Source organism: Rhinatrema bivittatum, chromosome 16 (genome assembly GCF_901001135.1).
Source record: "Rhinatrema bivittatum chromosome 16, aRhiBiv1.1, whole genome shotgun sequence".
NCBI lineage: Eukaryota > Metazoa > Chordata > Amphibia > Gymnophiona > Rhinatrematidae > Rhinatrema > Rhinatrema bivittatum.
The window spans coordinates 42,536,472-42,560,973 of record NC_042630.1 but is presented as its reverse complement, the minus strand read 5'-3'; the positions used below and the strand labels follow the sequence as shown (position 1 = coordinate 42,560,973).

Genomic DNA, 24,502 nt, shown 5'->3' with positions numbered 1-24,502 from the left:
CTCATATCCCTCAAGTTTCCTACCTCTACCTTAAACTAACTCCTGCAACACAAAGACCTCCTTCTCCCTCCTGCTACCCTGTCTCCAGTTACCAAAGATCTTTGCCTTGAGGCTTACGTTTGAGATGCAACAATTGTAAGTAGAATTTACCCGTACAATAAATAATTTCAAACTTAAAGAATATGTCTTGAGGACTGATTGGAGAAAACGTTTAGCTGTCTGGATGGCAAACTTGGATGTCTGCCTGATCCAGAACACAGTCAGTGGTTCAATTCTTTGGGGCCTATCTGTCCCTGGCCATATAGCGAGGCTCTTCACATTATCTAATACAGCATCATTGTGGATAATATGCTGAAATTCTCAGCCCCAAGTGTGGTGGTGGCCAAGAAAGAAAATAGAATGCTAGGATTTAATAGGCAAACACTGGAAAATGAAACAAACAGTGTCTTAATGCCTCTGTATCACTCCATGGTGAGACTGAACCTTGAGTATTGTAAGTAATTCTGGTCATTGCACTTCCAAAACGATATAACAGAATTAGAAAAGGTACAGAAAAGGGCAACCAAATGATAAAGGGAATGGAATGCTTCCCCTATAAGGAAAAGCTAAAGAGATTAGGACTCTTCAGCTAAGAGAAGTGGCTGAAGGAGAGAGATGACAGAGGTCTATAAAATAATGAGTGGTGTGGAACAGATAAATGGAATCGATTGTTTAGACTTTCAAAAATTACACAGAATGAAGTTATTAGGTAATATATTTAAGACAAATACAATAAAATATTGTTTTTACTCACTCTGGAATTTGTTGCTGTAGAATGTGATAAAAGCCATTAATGTAACTGCACAAATGACTGGCTTCAACTCCTATAAATGCAGAAAGATCTCTGTGTGTGTTTCCCTTGATAATTTTGAGGTGATATATTTCAGAAGCTTTCTGAATTTATCAGTATATAGTGAGGAAGTTTTATTTTCAGTTTTTATATTATGTTGCTTGGTAATTTCAAAAGATGTCAGTGGAAAAATGAATTTAATATAACACACAGGAGAAAAAGTAGAAACATAAGTTTTACACTGCTTTTGCATTTTTTTCTAACAATGGAATTCCCAGGCAAAATAAAATAAAACTGAAAACAAAGGTACCTATATATAGTTGCTCTGATGTTTGTTTATACCTCCAAATATTTAACAGTGTCTTATCCTCAAGACCTATGAAACCTGTCTTCCAAAGCCTTTTACATGCATGAAAACTGGTTTTCACGTGCAAATGACCATAACAAAATATTCCCAGACCCAATGCACATAAAGGTATGAACGTAACCCTGCATTGGCAGCATTATTTTCAAGTGTGCATTACAAGGTGGGTCAGGGCCTTGCCCCAGAGTATTTGAAGGAAAGACTAATGAGATATGTACCTAAGTGCACTTTGCGATTCAAAGGTATAAACATTCAAAGGCAAAATTGAACAGCCCTAAGCGCTCCAAAGCCAGGAGGTACGTATCTCGGGCCTGTGCGTGTCACACGGATTTTAAGAGGCGCCCGAGGATGCACACAAATGGGAAAGGTAAAAAAAAGGGGGTGGGGAATGGGCGTTCTGGGTATGTAACATGAAATGTGTATGTAATTATTTACACGCACAAGTGTCCATGCCAAGGTTCCCTACTGCATAACTTTACTTCTGCTATGGACGGCATGTAAGTAATGAAAAATAAATTGAAGCTAGTCAGTGGGTTTTAAGGGTTGAGGCTAAAAGAGTAAAAGGATGGCAAATTAACTAGGGGGGTTGGGAAGTCCTATTCTTTAGCAGAGTGAACTGGGAACAGACTGGGGAAATTTGTAATTGCGTCGGCGTATCTAATAAAATCCCCCCCTCCACTTATGTGGTAGAGCTGGCGCTTGCGCATATGTGCACATGTCCGTATAATATCATGCGCACATATATGCACATACATCTGATGTTATATCATACACATATAGACATGCATATGTTAGAACAGCGCTTCTCAACCGGTGTGTCACGGCACAACAGTGTGTCGCCAAGCAGTAGCAGGTCTGTCGTGTGCTACTGGTCTCCCACTGCTCTTTCCCCCTCTTCCTTCACCGAGCGAGAGGCCGGCCATCTTCCATTGCTGCCGTTGCCACCCAGGCTATCAGCACGTTCAAGCCTGGATGGGAACGGCAGCAGTGTTAGTGGAGGCTGGCAACTGCGGCTGGGCCTTTTCTTCATCCCGCACCTGCCCCCACCCTGGACCGGAACAAGAAGTGATGTGCAGTGGGGTGCGCGGGAAGAAGAAAGAGCCATGCTGCATGAAAAAGTAGCTGCGGCAGCTCCGAGCAGTAGCGTGGGCCCGAAGCAAAATCAGAAGCAGCCAGAAATCAGCACAGGAGACAGCAGAATTAGCCTCCCGTGGCCAATGGGATTCTTCTTTCTTGGCCTGCGGGGGCTAGAGGAGGAGGCTGCTGCAGCTACCATTTGTGCTCGGGGGGCGGGGGGGGGGCGGGAGCAGGAAATGATAGAGAGAGACAGCCAGCCAGCCTGTCTGTAAGTGAGAGAATGTATGTGTGATTGAGAGTGTGCATGTGTAACTGATTGAGAGCCTGTGTGAAAGTGAGAGCATTTGATTGAGATCATCTATGTAAAGTGTGTGAGAGAGAGCATGTGTGTGTTTGAGAGAAACTGGTCAGAGAGGTGATGTGTTTGTATATAGGAGAGACAATGGAAGACTGGTATGTGTGTGTGTGAGAGAGAAAGAAAGTGATTATGGGAATGAGAAGCCTGTGCATGTGGAGAGAGCTAGCATAGGAGTGGGAAATGGGTATGTGTGAAACACAGCATGGGAGTGAGAAGCCTATATATGTAGATAGAACATGAGAGTGGGAAGCCTGTGTGTGCATGAGAGAGAGAGACTTTTCGGGAAGGTGACTAGTGTGTGTGTGTAAGAGAAAGATTGGTCAGGAGATGATTGGTATGTGAGAGACAGAAACTGGTATGCGAGTGTGACTGGTATGTATGTGGATGACAGAGAAAGTGATTATGGGAATGAGAAGCTAGTGCATGTGGTGAGAGCTAGCATAGGAGTAAGAAACCTGGGTCTGTGTGAGACACAGCATGGGAGTGAGAAGCCTGTATATGTAAGATAGAAGATGGAAGTGGGAAACCTGTGTGTGTGTGTGTGTGTGTGTGTGTGTGTGTGTGTGTGTGTGTGTTTGTGCATGAGAGAGAGAGACTGATTGGGAAGGTGACTGGTGTGTATGTAAGAGAAAGACTGGTCGGGAGATGATTGGTGTGTGAAAGGCAGAAACTGGTCATGGGCGTGTAACTGGTATGTGTGTGTGAGAGAGACAGAGAGACTGGTCGTGGGCACTAAGGAAGAGGACCATGAGTACAGAGCTTCAGCCACTCCTGCTTCTGGTGTGTGCTACTGGCCTGCATGGAAGAGGAGTAGGAGAGCTGCTGGAGGGGATTAGTAAAGGTGGCTTTTTAAGTTTATTTTTCTTGATTGACTGCCATTTTAAATTACTGAATATTATGTGATGTGTCTGCTGTTTTGAAATATTTTATTGGTGTTTAGAGAATTTTGTATAATTTTTATGAGTTTTTAATTGTTGGATATTATTCTGTTCATAGTTGTTGTGAAACATTTATTCTGCTTATTAGTATAGTTATACAATTATTTCTGTGTTGGGATCTATAGCTGCTTGGCTAGTTCTGTTTTCCTAATAGGAGGTGTATTGGTTTTTAGGGCCTGATTTAATATTTGTAGTGTTGCCTTTTCATAGGTAGGGTTGTTACTGTTTCAGTGCATTCCATAGTCAAGTGTATCTGTGTGCAGATTAGTTTATGTGCATTACTGTAGATCCTGGGTGTATGTTAGGTTGGTTCTGTGTATGTGACCGATGTGAGGTATTTTACTGTATCAGTCGTATTTGTTGTATTTTCTCAAGAGGACTACTGTCCTCTTGAGAAAACTGCTGTCTTTTCATAAATAGGACTATTTAGCCTGGTAGATGGAGTTTGTGTTGCTGTTACTGAGAAGACACTAGAACCAGAGTATATTTTTTGTAAGTAAGTTCTATGGGGAATGTCATAATTCTGCTTTACATTCATAATTGTGGGTTGGGGGGGGGGGGTTCCTGTGGATGCAAACTGTACTTTTACATTTAGCCCTATGATGGTCATGTGTTCAGTGTGTCATGCATGTGAGAACCATCTGTCAGGTGTGTCCCGACAGAAAAAAGGTTGAGAACCACTGTGTTAGTATTATAGTTAGTGAGGTTTGGGTGGACCCTTGGACACTGTGGCAGCTGCCCACACCCACGGGGGAAATCCTGTGAGGGGCCACAGGTCAGGCTCAGCTCTGGACACACAAACACAGATAGTTCTTTATTTAGACAGCTTGAGAAGCCACCAGAGGTGGCAGTAGTGAGTGGAAGATGTGCCTGGCTGGCTAGTATTCCCTCCAGTAGCAGTGCTGTAGTGGAGAGAACTGAGAAAGTGAGTACAATAGAACATTCACAGAGTCCCAAATATGGAGAAGCCCCGAGATAGGGAAAGCTGGCCCCTGAGGACTGAGTACCAGATCCCTGGAAGCAGAGAGACTTGTTGGCAAAGTACTCACACATCGGTTCCACATAGGAGATGGCACTGGTGCTGGAACGGAGGCAGGCCCTTGAGGAGCGAGTACCTGGTTCCAGGGAGACAGCTCTAAGGAGTGGATGATAGTATTTATTTATTTTTTATTTAAACTCTTTTCTATACCGTCGTTAAGCTAGAAGCCGTCACAACGGTTAACAATAAGGCACTTAAAATAATGTTGTTTAACTGTTATTTTAACATCTAGACAAGTGCCTATAAGGTACGGTACAGAGTTTCATAATAGCTATAAGGTGCTAGGTGAGGATGTGTGTTTAGGTTTATCAGGGCGGTTTAAAATTATTAATAATTTACATGTTATCTGTTACTGCTTAAAAGTAAAAACACTCATTATGAGTAGGGGTGTTGTGTCAAAGCACAAACTCATCGCTTTCTACAATTCTTTGGATTCTATTCTCCATTCTCTTTGTGGTATGCTTGTTTAAATAGCATTGTTTTTAGGCTCTTTTTGAATAGTTCACTGATGGTGTCTGTAGCGAATTCTTCCAAGTAGAAGAGGAGATAGATGCAGGCAGCGAGTCAGGGAACATGTGCCCTCGAGGAGCGAGTACCGGTTACCTGATAGCGACCTGAAAGAAGCAAAAGAGGCTCCGATGTGCGGGTACCCCGTTAGTAGAAAGAGTCCAATGGAAGTTGGCAGAGTAGCTGGGTATGGAGAGCAAATCCCATCCGTAAGAATTCCCCTTGCTAACTCAACGGCTAGCGATAAACTGTAGGCTTAAATATCCAGGCAGCGTGACATCATCACAGGGGGATGCTTCTGAGGATTGCGCCAATGAAGAAATAATAATGAGGGCCATGCGGCGCGGGTGCCCTAAGGTACCTGAAGAACATGGTGGGAGGCAGCACCCAAGCCGGTCCGGGGACACCGGAAAGGACGGCAGGCGGACGCCGCGGCAGCCAGGCGTCCGTGAAGAGCAGGAGGAGTCGCAAAAAAGAAAAGGTAGGTGGAGTGAAGCTGCCGGGAAGTGACGGTCGCAACGGTTAGACTATGGCTGTGTCTCTGGTCGTGAGCCAGCTTACGCGCACCGCATACATGTAAGCCCGCGCGGCTGTTTAAAAGCTACTGACCCCATGTATACCAAACATGAAAATTTAGTGTACACTAATCAAAACAAAATTAAAAAAAAAATGTATGCATATCCCTAGAAAATAGCTAGGATTTCAAGAATCAGAGAATTATCATGCTTGGTGGTGGTTTCTTACCTGTGGAAATTTTTCCCCTTATAATCATGTCTTCTCTGGGTTGTTAGATTTCAAGTATGCTGAAGACTTGTATGTTTAAGATTTAAGTTCTAGTTTTGTATCAAACTACATTTAAGTGGTTGGCCAGGGTGAACTTTAAAAGCTGAACGCTTATGGTTTGTCACTTAATGTTATTGTCTTACAGTATTGTGCTTTTAGTAGGGATGTGCAGAGGGACCACATACATTGCATTCAGAATTCGTATTCGTCGTGGGGCAGATACATTGCATTCGGCAAGGGGGGCCCCCGATCCGTTCATGCGTTCATTCATATTCGTTTCCCGGCTAAAATGTTTTACAACCCCCCACACTTCTGACCCCCCAAGACTTACCAAAACTCCCTGGTGGTCCAGCGGGGGGTCCGGGAGCCATCTACTGCACTCACGCCATCGGCTGCCGGTATTCAAAATGGCACCGATAGCCTTTGACCTTACTATGTCACAGGGGCTACCAATGCCATTGGTTAGCCCCTGTAACATGGTAGGAGAACTGGATGGCCGGTGCCATCTTGTGCTCCTACCATGTGACAGGGACCAACCAATGGCACCAGTAGCCCCTGTGACATAGTAAGGGCAAAGGCTATTGGCGCCATTTTGAATACCGGCAGCCGATGGCGTGAGTGCAGTGCTGGACCACCAGGGACTTTTGGCAAGTCTTGTGGGGTTCAGGAGGGTCCCTCAAGACTTGCCAAAAGTCCCTGGTGGTTCAGTGGGGGTCCGGGAGTGATCTCCTGCAGTAATCAAAATGCTGCCGATAGCCTTTGCCCTTACTTTGTCACAGGGGCTATCGGCGCTATTTTGAATACAGGCAGCCGACGGTGTGAGTGCAGTAGATGGTTCCTGGACCACCCGCTGGAACACCAGGGAGTTTTGGTAAGTCTTGGGGGGGTCAGGAGGGTGATGGGTTTGTTTAAATTCGCTACTTTAGATGGCCGAATAATTCGATGAAGATTCATTGTATTCGTGGGAATCGCGATACGTTTTGCTTCCCCACGAATACAATGAATATGGCCCAATACGTTGCGGATTGCCAATACATTGCACACGAATGCACACCCCTAGCTTTTAGGGCCTGAATTTAAAAAGCATTTACATGCATAAAGCTGGGTTTTACTCAAGTAAATGCACTTTGCTCGAGTAAGTGGGCTTTTGAAAATTGCTATAATATATGCCATTGAAATGTCCATAGGATTTACTCACGTAAGTGCACTTTACTCGAGTAAATGGCTTTTGAAAATTACTATAATAGTAGTTACATTTATGCGCGTAGCACCTTTTGAAAATTATCCCCTCTATATCTATGTTTATTTGTCAGAGATTTGTGCTGCAAAATATAAAAGTGATTGACTAAATACATAAACTTTTAAGTGAATAACAAAAAATTTCCCAAAACAAAATGACAAAATAAAATGAGAAATTTGGCTCTGTATGCCACTACTGAACACTGAGCACAAGAAGGATAACTTTCAAAAAGCTGTGGGCCAATTTTCAAAAGGTTACGCGCGCCGGGCCTTTTTTACAAAGGCCTGGCAATACGCGTAAAGTCTCAGGATGCGTGTAAGACCAGGAGCTTGCAAAAAGGGGCAGGGAGGGAGCGAGGTGTGGGTGGGGCAGGGGCAGGGTCAAGCTCCCGGCACAGCAGCTAACCAGGAGGCAGGCGCAAAAGGTAAAACCAATTTTTTGAGGGGGTTAGAGTAGGGCTGGAGGGGGGAAAGGTTAGGGGAAGGGGTTAGGGGAAGGGGTGGAATGGTCAGGTTAGTGGGAAGAGAACGGGGAAAGGCAGTGTGGCTCAGTGCGCGCAAGGTGCACAATTGTGCACCCTTTTGCACGTGATGACCCCTGATTTTATAACTTACAAAATCGGTTGTACATGTGTGCGCACCGAGTAGCGTGCACATGTTATAAAATCTACCCCTGTGTGTGGCGGCATATGCAGGCATATTTAGCAACACATGGTTTTAAAATAGTATTTAATAACCTGGAAGTATCACATAATCATGTATTATAAAATATGTGTTTATCTTTACCCAGCAACATATGTTCATATGTAGGTAATAGTGCAATTACAAACAATGCACTAAAATAATGCATTTCAATGCATTGAATGCATGCACTTTACCCATCTGTTTTTAAAATATATGCATGTATATGTTAAGTGCGAAAGTAAAGTAGGAATTAAGCACCTAAGTTGGTGTATTTGAAAAAATATGCATGTGAGTGAAATTACCAGTTTCACCAATTAGGCAACCAGTTTGCCCAGACCTTCTGTATATAAACTTTGCAAATATGCCCTGGAATTTCTATAAATTGTTGTGGGTCTTCCCACCAGCTATACCTGGACAACAGGGGTCCGTGATTAAGGTTCATAACGCTGATGTGCAGAGAAAGTGCAAAAGAATACACATAAGTTAGGATGCTTGGAGTAGATGTAACATTTTATAGGCACAACTCTGCACATAACAAGCCAATGAATTAATGATTTTTAAAATGGATTTATGCTCATAAGTTCAATTTGAAAATCCTCGATGCTATCTCCATGTACAATGTAAGATGAACAAAAAAACCTGAATTCAAGAAATAGCAAACTTTATATTTAAGCTATCCAGAGAGTAACTTAAATTGTTTATGACAAAAAAAAGTTACTTAGTGATTATACAATGTGTAATTTATGAATACAGAAAGGTAAAATATATTTACAAATAGGGAAGTGAATCGTTTTTCTGACGACTGAAAATATCGTACGATATTTTCAAAGTCATCAGAAATTGGGGGCTCCCCAAAACTGATAGGAAAACCCCATGAAATTGTTCGTGGGGTTCTCTTATCGTTTTGGGGGAGGGCGGGAAAAACGGCACACAAAAACAACCCCTAAACCCATCCCGACCCTTTAAAACAGATCCCTTAGATTCCCACACTCTCCCGATGCCCCCCCCAAACTTTTTTAAAGTACCTAGTGGTCTCTTGGAGGTTACAGGAGCGACCTCCCGCTCTCGGGCCGTTGGCTGCCACTGATGGGCGCCGATGGCCCTTTGCCCTTACCATGTGACAGGGTGTCCATGCCATTGGCTGGCCCCTGTCACATGGTAGGAGTAATGGATGGCCAGTGGGCCATCCAGTGGTCCTACCATGTGACAGGGGCCGGCCAATGGCATGGATACCCTGTCACATGGTAAGGGCGAAGGCCATCGGCGCCATTTTTATTAGTGGCAGCCGACGACCTGAGAGTGGGAGATCACTCCCGGGACCCCCACTGGACAACCAGGTACTTTTAAAAAGTTTTGGGATGGGGGATCGGGAGGGTGGGGGAAGCTAAGGAATCTGTTTTAAAGGGTCGGGGTCGGTTTTTTGTTTATCGGCTCGGGCACAGCCGATAAAAAAAAAAACGATTGGACCGCACGAAAACAATTTCACCATGTGAGTCGGAACCGGAATCGAAACCGATTCCGGTTCCGATTCACATCTCTTTTTACAAATAGTGATAGAAATCAGAGCTATGAAAGACATTAAAATGGGAGGATGGAAAGATGGAACTTTAGTTCTTGAATTGGAAGATGCTATTCGTAGAGATAAAGTTGGGAGCATGAAAAGAAAAACAGGTCTAACTTAGCTGAATGTTATGCAGCTAAGAATGAATATCTGTACTTAGCCGAATAAGCTAAGTTGCTGTGCCCCGCTCCGCCCACAGCCCGCCTACAATTTATGTGGCTAAAATATTAGCCAACTAAGGGGGTTATTTTCTAACCCTATCACACATGAAAAGTCCATTTTCACGTTCGATACCTAGATCGGGATGGAGTCCCGGCAGCGTCAGCACAAGAAGAGGAGGAGTTGGGGCAGCGTCGGGGCGGACGCCGCGGAAACTTTGCTGACGGTGAAAAGGTAAGGCCCCTTATCGCCGCCAGTAGCATGCCCAATAGCACCACCATTTACGATGGCGTTATTGGGTGTGAAAGCTGGAATTGATTGCACCGCGGTGGTGCGATCGTTGCCAGCTTTCGCAGGCCTGCCCCCTGCTTCGCCCCCCCCCTCCCCCCATTAGGATGGTGATTCACAAACCGGTACGACGATAGAAAATCCAGGCCTAAGTGCCTTATGCAGATAAGTGGCACCGTTAAACATAGGCGTTAATTCAGCGGGCTGCTACTTAGCCAGATTAGTCTGACTTATATAGAAAAATAGTGTTGACTTCTAATGTAATTAAAGTTTCATGACTTTTTTCACTACCTCTATGAATTCCTTATTCCGTAGGCTGTAGATTACAGGATTCAGCAAAGGAGTCACAGTAGTATAGAGTACAGCCACCACCTTATCCTCATACAATAAGTGTTTCCCTGAAGGCCTAATATACATGTACATAGCAACTCCAAAGAACATGATCACCACGGTGAGATGAGAGGCACAGGTGGAAAAGGCTTTACGGCGCCCATATGAGGAAGGGATTCTTAATATTGCTTGAATAATGAAAATGTAAGACATACAGATAAAGGACAAGGTCAAGAGGAGCCCTAATGCAGGGATTATAGAGATGATCACTTCTGTCACAAAGTCCCTTAGGCAGGAAAGTTCCAGTAGAGGCCCCGTATCACACAGGAAATGATCAATTTCATTCTCTCCACAGAAAGGTAAGTGTGATATTAAAATTATGGGCACCAACGTCCAGAAGAACCCATTGATCCAGCAGAAAGCAGCAAGGCGGAAGCATATTCTGTTGCTCATTAACACATGGTAGCGGAGGGGCTGGCAGATGGCGAGATATCGATCATAACCCATTATGGTGATAAAACAGCACTCAGTTGAACCCAATGAGAAGAAAAAATAATACTGCAAGAAGCAGCCAATAAAGGAAATGTAGTTATTTTGAGACAGAAAGCCATACAGCATTTTCGGCATTGTGCTGGTTGTATAACAGATTTCAATAAAAGACAAGTTGCCCAGGAAGATGTACATTGGCTTGTGAAGGGAAGTGTTTAACCAAACCAACATGATGATCGTAACGTTCCCAACCAAAGTAAGAGTGTAGATCAGTAAGAATAGCGTAAATAGAACAGTATGTGCACCCCCATTGATGGAGAATATATAGAGAGTAAATTCTTTTACTTTTGTCTGGTTTCCTTCCCACATCAGTCCAAAATTTAACCTGAAAGGAGAAAGAACAGGTAAAGCATAAGACAGCCACCAAGATGATTGGATTGTTGCAGCATATAAATTGTTTTTAATTAAATTGCATGAATTTTCAAAGGAATAACGCCCCTTGTTTCCCTATAAAATATTTTAATGCCTGGGTTCTGTGCAACTGCCTCTGTAAAGCGCATGATGATAAAGAAGGTGTGGAGATAAACAAAGGAAATCCCTGTCTGCAGTTTTTACTTCCCAACTCCAGTGACGTCCTCCCTTTCTTGCTGCTGGTAAACAAATACATAAGAAAGGGAAGTTTTTTTTTTACTAATCCAATTGGGTATTTATTTTTAACTGATCATAATGTATTCTAATGACATTTTCCTGATATTCTATTTTTATTCCTTTTTTTGGAAAGAACAAATATTAATCATTGATGAGAAATTATAACAAGAAAAAGTAAATTTCTATAGAAGAGCTAGGATCAAAACTGATCTACATTGATGTAAAGAGGTTTAAATTTTAAACTCTGTGTGGTAGTTGCTGGAATTTTGTAATTGTAAAGCACATGATGATAAAGAAGGCGTGGAGATAAACAAAGGAAATCCCTGTCTGCAGTTTACTGACCCAACTCCAATGACCTCTTCTCTTTTTTGCTGCTGGTAAACAAAAACACATTTTTCACTGCAAGAATGTATTTACTCACAGAAAAAGAAGAGCTTTCTAGCACTTAATCTCCTGTTTACTTGCTTAAAAGATTTTGAAAATTGCCTCCAAGGAAACTTTACTAATGTCTTTTGAAGCCTCCTATCTCACCTCTTATATCATTCCCTGACCCACAACCAATGTTTACGGCAGCATCTTTCTGTCAAAAGTCAGTTTTAAGTGATAAATTTCCGCGCAATATTGTTGTAACTTTTTATCTCACAATTTAGCCCATAAAATGTTTAATAGTGTCTCTCTCACAGTTTTAATTATAATTATGGGCTCTTGTTTATGGCTGTAATAACATGTAAATCAACCAAATCAGATTCTTTCCTCCTGCTGAGCTTCTGTACCTTCCATCCTCATTACCTGAGAAAATACTGGATAATACATGATAAATACGGTAATTTCCAGGGGAAAATACTAGAAGACACCATGAAAGAGTTGTACAGACAGACATGAATAGAGATTTTGAAAAAGCAGTTTCAGGATGTTCAGTCTCAAATCGTTTGTATCAGGAAGTTTTAACCACAGATACAATTAATGTTCTGGATATAGATTTTGGTGAAATCTGGTACATGGCACCTGATGAAGGACTGATTTTTCAGCCAGTCTTCTATATTTCTTTAAAATGACCCCAGCACAGCACAAATACAGCATGGACAGCTGCAGGACAGATCTTCATCAATGTTCCTTGTAGGCACCACCCTGAATAGTGTAAGGACAGCTGTAGAACAGCTCTTCATCACAAGCCCCATGCAGTTCTCCCCATGATACACATAAAGTGAAATTGTAGCATTTGTAACTGGAGAATGATTCTTAACCAGAAGCTCATGTAGTCTTCACACTGTTACACATAAAGCATGAATACAGCATGGAGAGCTGAAGACTGGATCTTCATCAAATCCCCATGAAGTATCACACTGATACATATAAAGCATAAATACAGAATGGACAGCTGAAAAATAGATCTTTATCAGAACCCAGTGCAGGCGTCACACTGATTTACAGCAACTGATGAATGAGTTCATGGCTATGGTGAAAAATACAAAGCAACATATCTAAGACAGAATTACCTCATGGGGAATCCAGCTGTCACTATAACTCCAAGGGTTCCCAGTACAGATTAAGGAAAATAAAAAATTCTTTACAATGTCGGAACTTCCCTGCTTCCAAGAAGATTTGCACTTAGCAAACTGATCTGAGTTTTGAATTGAAAAATATAGGAGGGAAACATTTTTGTGTAGTATTTCAAAAGTACCTTTTCTACTGTGTGCATGCAGTCAAGACTGTGTCTGTTGTTCTGTCAGTTTACTGCCTGCCTTGGGGTTCTGAACAGTGCAGTAGCACCCCATGTTTCTTTAGATATATAAATGTGGATGCAGAAGAACATTGTGGGAAGGCAGCTTTCAGTAAACTCTAAACATGTTATAAAGAATACAGTGAAAATCAGGAGTTAACATGATCAGAGGAATTAGTTGAACTTTACATTTGGAAACTGTAAAGAAAAGAAAGTCTTACAGAGAGATGAGAGGGTAACGATAATGTCCCCTTTTGATTTGGTCACTGATTATGTACTCCAGAGGTTATTGTATAAGGGGGTCTAAGGGGATCTCTGGAGATGATAACTGCACAATAATAACTTTCTATTTGATTTAACTTGACACCCATGCCAACTTGTCAACTTAATATAAGAAAGGTTGATCATTTTGCAGTATTTCGGCATTTTGTTTTGGTACCATTGAATTGTTCTTCACTGTGGTAATTGTTTGGGAAAAGAAAAGAATAATAATGAGCCACTGTGCTACTTACTGTGAACAAGGTCTTGAAATCTTCAGGATTTCATTATTGAAGAATGAAGACATTGATTAATCAATCTTTGGCTTCATAAACCAGGCAGAAGAAGGATTTGATGGGCAGGTTTGAAAGTAAGTGAAGGTGACTTGCAAAGAGTGAAACCTCTGCCGCACGTCTCATTCAGTCCATTTTGTCAGCCACATGCTGAGAATCTCCCACTCCTTTTAAGAAAAAACTCAAATGATAATTGTCTCCCTCATTCTGGTTTCATAAAGGTTTTTATTTCTAGCAGGTGGGCAGTCCCAGAGAGACCGAACAACAAGGTTTTATAATCATTGGAGAATCTTAAATGTTTGGAAGAAGTTCTGTGCCCAGTGGACATAATTATTCTGTAATTACCCCTTAGATTATGTTTGGGTTCTTTCCATTAAAGCTGTTTCTGACACCAGGGAATACAGTCGTAGAAGATAAATAATTAGTTTGTGTCAACACAAGGATGGCAGGGGGCCTAGGTCTTCCGAAAGTTTTCAAAATAGATTAGATAGAGAAGCTATCAATTACACCAGTTATTATTATTATTATTAGTATTATTATTATTATTATTATTATTATTATTAATGGAGAGTTTATAAAAAGTAATAAAGCCTTTCACTCTTGTCTGGTTTCCTTCACAAATACATTCAAAATTTAACTTGAAAGAATAGCTAAAGCTTAAGAAAGAGAAGTTTGTTCACTAACCCAAATAGGTACCTATTCTTAACTGATCATAGTTTCTTTACTGGAAAGAAAAAAAATGTGTTACTGATAAAAATTATAGCATGGAAAATGCTAGCAGAGATTCCCTATAAGAACCAAGATTAGAAACCGATCTGCATGGATGTATAAGGGGTATTTTTTAAAAAAACTCTCTTTGTGGTCCTTGCTGGACCTTTTCTTCCATGGGCCTGCAAGCACTGATGTTTCAGAAGTCGGTGCGCGCAAGGGGGTAGACTAATGAAATTACGCATGGAGACACATCGGGAACTTCCCAACCCTCTAGTCTAACATTCCTTCCCCTTCCCATATCCTACCCTCCCCCTATCTCTATCCTAAATACGCCTAAATTTCTTATCTTACCTTTTGTTCCTGCTTCCGAGCAGAAGCAAGCTGTCAGGTGTTGGCTCAAAAAGGTCAAAGGAATTTGATCTATAGATAGCTCATTAAGTTTTCCTGAGGGTCTCAGAGACTCACCACTAGCACACAAAATTCAGTGGTTTCGTTTTCCAGAGAAAACAGAGAACTTAACAGAAAAGAGAAGCAAGAAAGCTTAACAAATCTTAAATATATATATTCACAGTTTGTTCTGTCCCCAGCAGTGGGTACATGTTTGTATCTGTACATATTGTAGTTTAACTGTGTTTAGTGAAGTCCTCCCTTCTGAGGATTCTTGATACTGAAACACTTTTTGTAACCCATGATAAAAGTCTGTGAGCCTTGCCTTTAAGAGGAGCCTTTGCCCTTAAGAGAAGCTCCCTCCCCCCTCTACTTTCTCTCACTATCGGAAGAGCTTGAATGCCCCTCAATCTAACTTGAGTCTTCCTAGGTGTCTTATAGGCTCAAGAGACTGCCCTTCATGCTCACCCTGTGTCACATGGTTCTTAGACTCACTGCCATTGGACCTTGTCCCCCAGCCCCTAGCTTGTAGAAGTGTTTCCTTTAGCAGCTCTTGACAAGATCTCAATCTTGCCCATGCTTTCTTCTGAGCCAGCAGTGCTCTGTAAAACTCCCTGAAATGATCGAGTTTTTACCTTTTCTCTTACTGCCTTCATTTGAAGACTAAATCATCCTCATATCCCTCAAGTTTCATACCTCTACCATAAACTAACTCCTGCAACACAAAGATCTCCTTCTCCCTCCTGTTACCCTGTCTCCAGTTACCAAAGATCTTTGCCTTGGGGCTTACGTTTGAGATGCAACAATTGTAAGTAGAATTTACCTGTACAATAAATAATTTCAAACCTAAAAAATCTTTGTCTTGAGGACTGATTGGAGAAAATGTTTAGCTGCCTGGATGGCAAACTTGGATGTCTGCCTGATCCAGAATACAGTCAGTGGTTCAATTCTTTGGGGCCTAACTGTCCTGGCCATATAGCGAGACTCTTCACATTGTCTAATACAGCATCATGTTGAAATTCTCAGCCCCATGTGTTGTGGTGGCCAAGAAAGAAAATAGAATGCTAGGATTTAATAGGAAAACACTGGAAAATAAAACAGTGTCTTAATGCTTCTGTATCACTCCATGGTGAGACTGAATATTGAGTATTGTAAATCTGGTCATTGCACTTCCAAAACGATATAACAGAATTAGAAAAGGTACAGAAAAGGGCAACCAAATGATAAAGGGAATGGAATGCTCCCCTATAAGGAAAAGCTAAAGAGATTAGTACTCTTCAGCTAAGAGAAGAAGTGGCTGAGGGAGAGATATGACAGAGGTCTATAAAATAATGAGTGGTGTGGAACAGGTAAATGGAATCAATTGTTTAGACTTTAAAAAATTACACACAATGCAGTTACTAGGTATTATATTTAAGACAAATACAATTAAATATTTTTTTTTACTCACTCTGGAATTTGTTACTGTAGAATGTGATAAAAGCCATTAATGTAACTGCACTTCAACTCCTATAAATGCAGAAAGATCTCTGTGTGTGTTTTACTTGATAATTTTGAGGTGACATATTTCAGAGGCTTTCTGAATTTATCAATATAGTGAGGAGGTTTTACTTTCAGTTTTATATTATGTTGCTTGGTAATTTCAAAATATATCAGTGGAAAAATGAATGTAATATAACTTACAGTGGAAAAAGTAGAAAAATAAGTTTTATAGTGCTTTTGCATTTTTTTCTAACAATGAAATTCCCAGGCAAAATAAAATAGAAACTGAAAACAAAGGTACCTATATATAGTTGCTCCGATGTTTGTTTATACCTCCAAATATTTAACAGTGTCTTATCCTCCAGACCTATGAAACCTGTCTTCCAAAGCCTTTTACATGCATGAAAACTGGTTTTCACGTGCAAATGACCATAACAAAATATCCCCAGACCCAATGCACATAAAGGTATGAACGTTACCCAGCACTGGCAGCATTATTTTCAAGTGCGCATTACAAGGTGGGTCAGGGCCTTGCCCCAGAGTATTTGAAGGAAAGACTAATGAGATATGTACCTAAGTGCACTTAGCGATTCAAAGGTATAAACATTCAAAGGCAAAAATGAACAGCCCTAAGCGCTCCAAAGCCAGGAGGTACGTATCTCGGGCCTGTGCGTGTCACACGGATTTTAAGAAGCACCCAAGGATGCGCACAAATGGGAAAGGCCAAAAAAGGGGGTGGGGAACGGGCATTCTGGGTATGTAGCATGAAATGTGTATGTAATTATTAGGGATGTGAATTGTGTCCTCGATCGTCTTAACGATCAATTTCAGCTGGGAGGGGGGAGGGAATCGTATTGTTGCCGTTTGGGGGGGGTAAAATATCGTGAAAAATCGTGAAAAATCGTGAAAAATCTAAAAATCTAAAAATCGCAAAACCGGCACATTAAAACCCCCTAAAACCCACCCCCGACCCTTTAAATTAAATCCCCCACCCTCCCGAACCCCCCCCAAATGAGTTAAATAACCTGCGGGTCCAGCGGCGGTCCGGAACGGCAGCGGTCCGGAACGGGCTCCTGCTCCTCAATCTTGTTGTCTTCAGCCGGCGCCATTTTCCAAAATGGCGGCGAAAAATGGCGGCGGCCATAGACGAACACGATTGGACGGCAGGAGGTCCTTCCGGACCCCCGCTGGACTTTTGGCAAGTCTCGTGGGGGTCAGGAGGCCCCCCACAAGCTGGCCAAAAGTTCCTGGAGGTCCAGCGGGGGTCAGGGAGCGATTTCCCGCCGCGAATCGTTTTCATACGGAAAATGGCGCCGGCAGGAGATCGACTGCAGGAGGTCGTTCAGCGAGGCGCCGGAACCCTCGCTGAACGACCTCCTGCAGTCGATCTCCTGCCGGCGCCATTTTCCGTACGAAAACGATTCGCGGCGGGAAATCGCTCCCTGACCCCCGCTGGACCTCCAGGAACTTTTGGCCAGCTTGTGGGGGGCCTCCTGACCCCCACGAGACTTGCCAAAAGTCCAGCGGGGGTCCGGAAGGACCTCCTGCCGTCCAATCGTGTTCGTCTATGGCCGCCGCCATTTTTCGCCGCCATTTTGGAAAATGGCGCCGGCTGAAGACAACAAGATTGAGGAGCAGGAGCCCGTTCCGGACCGCTGCCGTTCCGGACCGCCGCTGGACCCGCAGGTTATTTAAGTCATTTGGGGGGGGGTTCGGGAGGGTGGGGGATTTAATTTAAAGGGTCGGGGTGGGTTTTAGGGGGTTTTAGTGTGCCGGCTCACGATTCTAACGATTTATAACGATAAATCGTTAGAATCTCTATTGTATTGTGTTCCATAACGGTTTAAGACGATATTAAAATTATCGGACGATAATTTTAATCGTCCTAAAACGATTCACATCCCTAGTAATTATTTACGTGCACAAGTGTCCATGCCAGGGTCCCTTACCGCATAACTTTATTTCTGCTATTAATGGCGTTAAGTAATGAATCAAAAACATTGAAGCTAGTCAGTGGGTTTTAAGGGTTGAGGCTAAAAGAGTAAAAGGATGGCAAATTAACTAGGGGGGTTGGGAAGTCCTATTCTTTAGCAGAGTGAACTGGGAACAGACTGGGGAAATTTGTAATTGCGTCGGCGTATCTAATAAAATCCCCCCCTCCACTTATGTGGTAGAGCTGGCGTTTGCGCATATGTGCACATGTCCGTATAATATCATGCGCACATATATTGACATACATCTGATGTTATATCATACACATATAGACATGCATATGTTAGAACAGTGCTTCTCAACCGGTGTGTCACGACACAACAGTGTGTCGCCAAGCAGTAGCAGGTCTGTCGTGTGCTACTGGTCTCCCACTGCTCTTTCCCCCTCTTCCTTCACCGAGTGAGAGGCCGGTCATCTTCCACTGCTGCCGTTGCCGCCCGGGCTATCAGCACATTAAAGCCTGGATGGGAACGGCAGCAGTGTCAGTGGAGGCTGGCAACTATGGCTGGGCCTTTTCTTCATCCCGCACCTGCCCCCACCCTGGACCGGAACAGGAAGTGATGTGCAGTGGGTGCGCGGGAAGAAGAAAGAGCCATACTGCACAAAAAAGTAGCAGTGGCAGCGGCAGCTCCGAGCAGTAGCGTGGGCCCGAAGCAAAATCAGAAGCAGCCAGAAATCGGCACAGGAGAGAGCAGAATTAGCCTCCCGTGGCCAATGGGATTCTTCTTTCTTGGCCTGCGGGGTCTAGAGGTGGAGGCTGCTGCAGCTACCATTTGTGCTCCGGGGGGGGGGGGGGCAGGAAATGAGAGAGAGAGAGAGACAGCCAGCCTGTCTGTAAGTGAGAGAATGTATGCGTGATTGAGAGTGTGCATGTGTAACTGACTGAGAGCCTGTGTGAAAGTGAGAGCATTTGATTGAGATTGTCTATGTAAAGTGTGTGAGAGAGAGCATGTGTGTGACTGAGAGAAACTGGTCAGAGAAGTGATGTGTGTGTGTGTATGTGTGTATATAGGAGAGCCAATGGAAGTGACTGGTAAGGGAGATGACCGGAGTGTGTGTGTTGAGAGAGAAAGTGATTATGGGAATGATAAGCCTGTGCATGTGGAGAGAGCTAGCATAGGAGTGAGAAACCTGGGTGTGTGTGAGACACAGTATGGGAGTGAGAAACCTGTATATGTAAGATAGAACATGGGAGTGGGAAGCCTGGGTGTGTGTGTGCATGAGAAAGAGAGACTGTTTGGGAAGGTGACTGGGGTGTGTGTGTGTGTGTGTGTGTGTAGTGTGTGTGTGTAAGAGAAAGATTGGTCAGGAGATGATTGGTGTGTGAGAGACAGAAACTGGTATGTGAGTGTGACTGGTATGTGTGTGTGCGAGAGAGAAAGAAAATGATTATGGAAATGAGAAACCTGTGCATGTGGAGAGAGCTAGCATAGAAGTGAGAAATGTGTGTGTGTGTGTGAGACACAGCATGGAAGTGAGAAGCTTGTATATGTAAGATAGAACATGGAATTGGGAAACCTGTGTGTGTGTGTGTGTGTGTGCATGAGAGAGAGAGAGAGTGATCGGAAAGGTGACTGGTATGTATGTATGTAAGAGAAAGACTGGTCGGGAGATGATTGGTGTGTGAAAGACAGAAACTGATCATGGGGGTGTGACTGGTATGTCTGTGTGTGTGAGAGAGACAGAAAGACTGGTTGTGGGCACTAAGGAAGAGGACCATGAGTACAGAGCTTCAGCCACTACTGCTTCTGGTATGTGCTACTGGCCTGCATGGAAGAGGAGTAGGAGAGCTGCTGGAGGGGGTTAGTAAAGGTGGCTTTTTAAGTTTATTTTTCTTAATTGACTGCCATTTTAATTACTGAATATTATGTGATGTGTCTGCTGTTTTGAAATATTTTATTGGTGTTTGGAGAATTTTAAATCATTGTTATGAGTTTTTAATTGTTGGATATTATTCTGTACATAGTTGTTGTGAAACATTTATTCTGCTTATTATACAATTATTTCTGTGTTGGGATCTATAGCTGCTTGGCTAGTTCTGTTTTCCTAATAGGAGGTGTTTAGGGCCTGATTTAATATTTTCATAGGTAGGGTTTTTACTGTTTGAGTGCATTCCATAATACAAGTGTAACTGTGTGTGGATTAGTTTATGTGCATTACTGCAGATCCTGGGAATATGTTAAGTCGGTTCTGTGTATGTGACCGAGGTGAGGTATCTTTTCCTGTATCAGTCTTAGTTGTTGTATTTTCTCAAGAGGACATGCACTAGTGATTAGGGGTGTGCATTCATTTTGAACTTATAGGTAAAACGCAACTTATTTTTTTTTTTTAACTTAAAAAAGTGATGAGGCGAAAACGATCGGATTTCCAACTTATTCAACATAGCTATGTTGAATACATTGGAAATCGCGATTGTTGATCCTAAATAAAAATTTAAACACCTCACCCGCCATTTCTGAACTCCTTTGCGAGGAGCACGTGACGTCGGTGTCAAGTCGGAGTGACGCGGCATCACGTGATTCCCCGAGGGTTCGCTCCGGGACCCTCGTTGGACCCAAAAGGAACTTTTGGCCAGCTTGGGGGGGGCCTCCTGACGCTGACGTCACGTGCTCCTCGCAAAGGAGTTCAGAAATGGCGTCCTGACTCCCCGCTAGACCACCAGGGAGTTTTGGTAAGTCTTGGGGGGGGATTAAGGAGGGTGAGGGGTTTAAATTTTTATTTAGGGAATGGGTGCACGTATGGACATAGACTCAACTTATGGAATTCTCCATATGTCCATATTGACCGAAATTGACCCCCCCCTTTCGACTTATGGACTTATGAACATAAACTTTTGCTCTGCACATCCCTACTAGTGATAAACTGCTGTCTTTTCATAAATAGGGCTCTTGAGCCTGGTAGTTGGAGTTTGTGTTGCTGTTACTGAGATGAAGCCAGAACCAGAATATATTTTTTGTAAGGTGAGTTCTATGGGGAATGTCATAACTCTGCTTTACATCCATAATTGTGGTCAGGGAGGTTCCTGTGGATGCAAACTGTATTTTTACATTTAGTCCTATGATGGTCATGTCCTATGATGGTCATGTGTTCAGTGTGTCATGCATGTGAGAACCATCTGTCAGATGAGTCCCGACAGAAAAAAGGTTGAGAACCACTGTGTTAGAAAATGGCCGTGTCTTTGGTCGTGAGTCAGCATACGTGCGCACATGTATGCCCACGCAGCTGTTTAAAAGCTACTGACCCCATGTATTCCAAACATGAAAATTTAGTGTACACTAATCAAAACAAAATGAAAAAAAAAAAGAAAAGAATGCATATCCCTAGAAAATAGCTAGGATTTCAAGAATCAGAGAATTATCATGCTTGGTGGTGGTTTCTTACCTGTGGAAATCTTTTCCCCTTATAGTCATGTCTTCTCTGGGTTGTTAGATTTCAAGGTATGCCGAAGACTTGTATGTTTAAGATTTAAGTTTTAGTTTTGTATCAAATTACATTTAAGTGGTTGGCCAGGGTGAACTTTAAAAGCTGAACGCTTATGGTTTGTCACTTAATGTTATTGTCTTACAGTATTGTGGTTTTAGGGCCTGAATTTAAAAAGCATTTACATGCATAAAGCTGGGTTTTACTCACGTAAGTGCACTTTACTCAAGTAAATGGCTTTTGAAAATTACTATAATAGTAGTTACATTTATGCGCGTAGCACCTTTTCAAAATTATCCCCTCTATATCTATGTTTATTTGTAAGAGATTTGTGCTGCAAAATATAAAAGTGATTGACTAAATACATAAAATTTTAAGTGAATAACAAAAAATTTCCCAAAACAAAATGACAAAATAAAATGAGAAATTTGGCTCTGTATGCCACTACTGAACACTGAGCACAAGAAGGATAACTTTCAAAAAGCTGTGGGCCAATTTTCAAAAGGTTACGCGCGCCGGGCCTTTTTTACAAAGGCCCGGCAATGCGCGTAAAGTCTCAGGATGCGTGTAAGACCAGGAGCTTGCAAAAAGGGGCAGGGAGGGGGCGAGGTGTGGATGGGGCAGGGGCAGGGTCAGGCTCCCGGCACAGCAGCTAACCAGGAGGCAGGCGCAAAAGGTAAAACCAATTTTTTGAGGGGGTTAGAGTAGGGCTGGAGGGGGGAAAGGTTAGGGGAAGGGGTTAGGGGAAGGGGGTTAGAGGAAGGGATGGGAAGGTCAGGTTAGGGGAATGGGGGAAGGCAGCGTGGCTCTGCGAGTGCAAGGTGCACAATTGTGCACCCCCTTGCACGCGCTGACCCCCTGATTTTATAACTTACAAAATCGGGTGTACATGTGCGTGCGCCGGGTCACGCGCGCATGATAGGAAATCTTCCCGTTTGTGGCTGCATATGCAAGCATATTTAGCAACACATAGTTTTAAAATAGTATTTAATAACCTGGAAGTATCACATAATCATGTATTATAAAATATGGGGCGGATTTTAAAAGGAGGGCGAATAGCCTACTTTTGTTTGCGCTCCAGGCGCAAACAAAAGTTCCCTCCAAGGCCGCTCCGAAATCGGAGCGGCCTCGGAGGGAACTTCCTTTTGCCCTCCCCTCACCTTCCCCTCCCTTCCCCTACCTAACCCACCCACCCGGCCCTGTCTAAGCCCCCCCTTACCTTTGTCGGGGGATTTACGCCTCCCGGAGGCAGGCGTAAATCCCCGCGCGTCAGCGGGCCTCCTGCGCGCCGGGACGCGACCTGGGGGCGGGTCTGGAGGGCGTGGCCACGCCCCCGGCCCGCCCCGGGCCATAGCCACGCCCCCGGGCCCGCCCCCGGAACGCTCCGACATGCCCCGAAAATGCCGCGCGGTTCGGGCCCGCCCCCGACACGCCCCCGACACGCCCCCTCCGAAAACCCCGGGACTTACGCGAGTCCCGGGGCTCTGCGCGCGCCGGTAGGCCTATGTAAAATAGGCTTACCGGCGCGCAGGGCCCTGCTCGCGTAAATCCGCCCGGTTTTGGGCGGATTTACGCGAGCAGGGCTCTGAAAATCCGCCCCTATGTGTTTATCTTTACCCAGCAACATATGTTCATATGTAGGTAATAGTGCAATTACAAACAATGCACTAAAATAATGCATTTCAATGCACTGAATGCATGCACTTTACCCATCTGTTTTTAAAATATATGCATGTATATGTTAAGTGCAAAAGTAAAGTAGGAATTAAGCACCTAAGTTGGTGTATTTGAAAAAATATGCATGTGAGTGAAATTACCAGTTTCACCAATTTGTCAACCACTTTGCCCAGACCTTCTGTATATGCCCTGGAATTTCTATAAAATGTTGTGGGTCTTCCCACCAGCTATACCTGGACAACAGGGGTCCGTGATTAAGGTTCATAACGCTGATGTACAGAGAAAGTGCAAAAGAATACACATAAGTTAGGATGCTTGGAGTAGATGTAACATTTTGTAGGCACAACTCTGCACATAACCTGCCAATGAATTAATGATTTTCAAAATGGATTTATGCTCATAAGTTCAATTTGAAAATCCTCGATGGTATCTCCATGTACAATGTAAGATGCACAAAAGAAACTGAATTCAAGAAATAGCAAAGTTTATATTTAAGCTGTCTATAGAGTAACTTAAATTGTTTATGACAAAAAAAAGTTGCTTAGTGATTATACAATGTGTAATTTATGAATACAGAAAGGTAAAATATATTTACAAATAGTGATAGAAATCAGAGTTATGAAAGATATTAAAATGGGAGGATAGAAAGATGAAACTTTAGTTCTTGAATAGGAAGATGCTACGGGTAGACATAAAGTTGGGAGCATGAAAAGAAAAACAGGTCTAACTTAGCTGAATAACTTATGCAGCTAAGAATGAATGTCTGTACTTAGCCAAATAAGCTAAGTTGCTGTGCCCCGCTCTGCCCACAGCCCACCTACAATTTATGTGGCTAAAATATTAGCCAGCTAAGGGGGTTATTTTCTAACCCTATCACACGCAAAAAGTTTATTTTCGCGTGCGATACCTAGATCGGGGTGGAGTCGGGGTGGCGCCAGCACCGGAAGAGGAGAAGTTGGGGCAGCGTCGGGGTGGATGCCGCGGAAACTTCGCTGACGGAGAAAAGGTAAGGCCCCTTATCACCGCCAGTAGCATGCCCAATAGCACCATATTTTACGATGGCGCTATTGGGTGCGAAAGCCGGCAGCAATTGCACTGCAGTGGTGCGATCGCTGCCAGCTTTCGCAGGCCCGCCCCCCCCCCCCCCCAGGCCTAAGTGACTTATGCAGATAAGTGGCACCATTAAAGATAGGCGCTAATTCAGCGGGCTGCTACTTAGCCAGTATTAGTCTGACTTATATAGAAAATTAGTGTTGACTTCTAATGTAA

At 43.2% G+C, this 24,502-nt stretch overlaps 1 protein-coding gene across 1 annotated transcript; it reads right to left on the bottom strand.

Moving 5' to 3' along the window:
* Window positions 1-10,090: 10,090 nt before the first annotated feature.
* On the bottom strand, window positions 10,091-11,014 carry LOC115077535 (olfactory receptor 11G2-like). The gene has a single exon (XM_029579828.1). It carries the CDS (start codon window positions 11,012-11,014, stop codon window positions 10,091-10,093), a length of 924 nt encoding a protein of 307 aa, XP_029435688.1.
* Window positions 11,015-24,502: the final 13,488 nt, after the last annotated feature.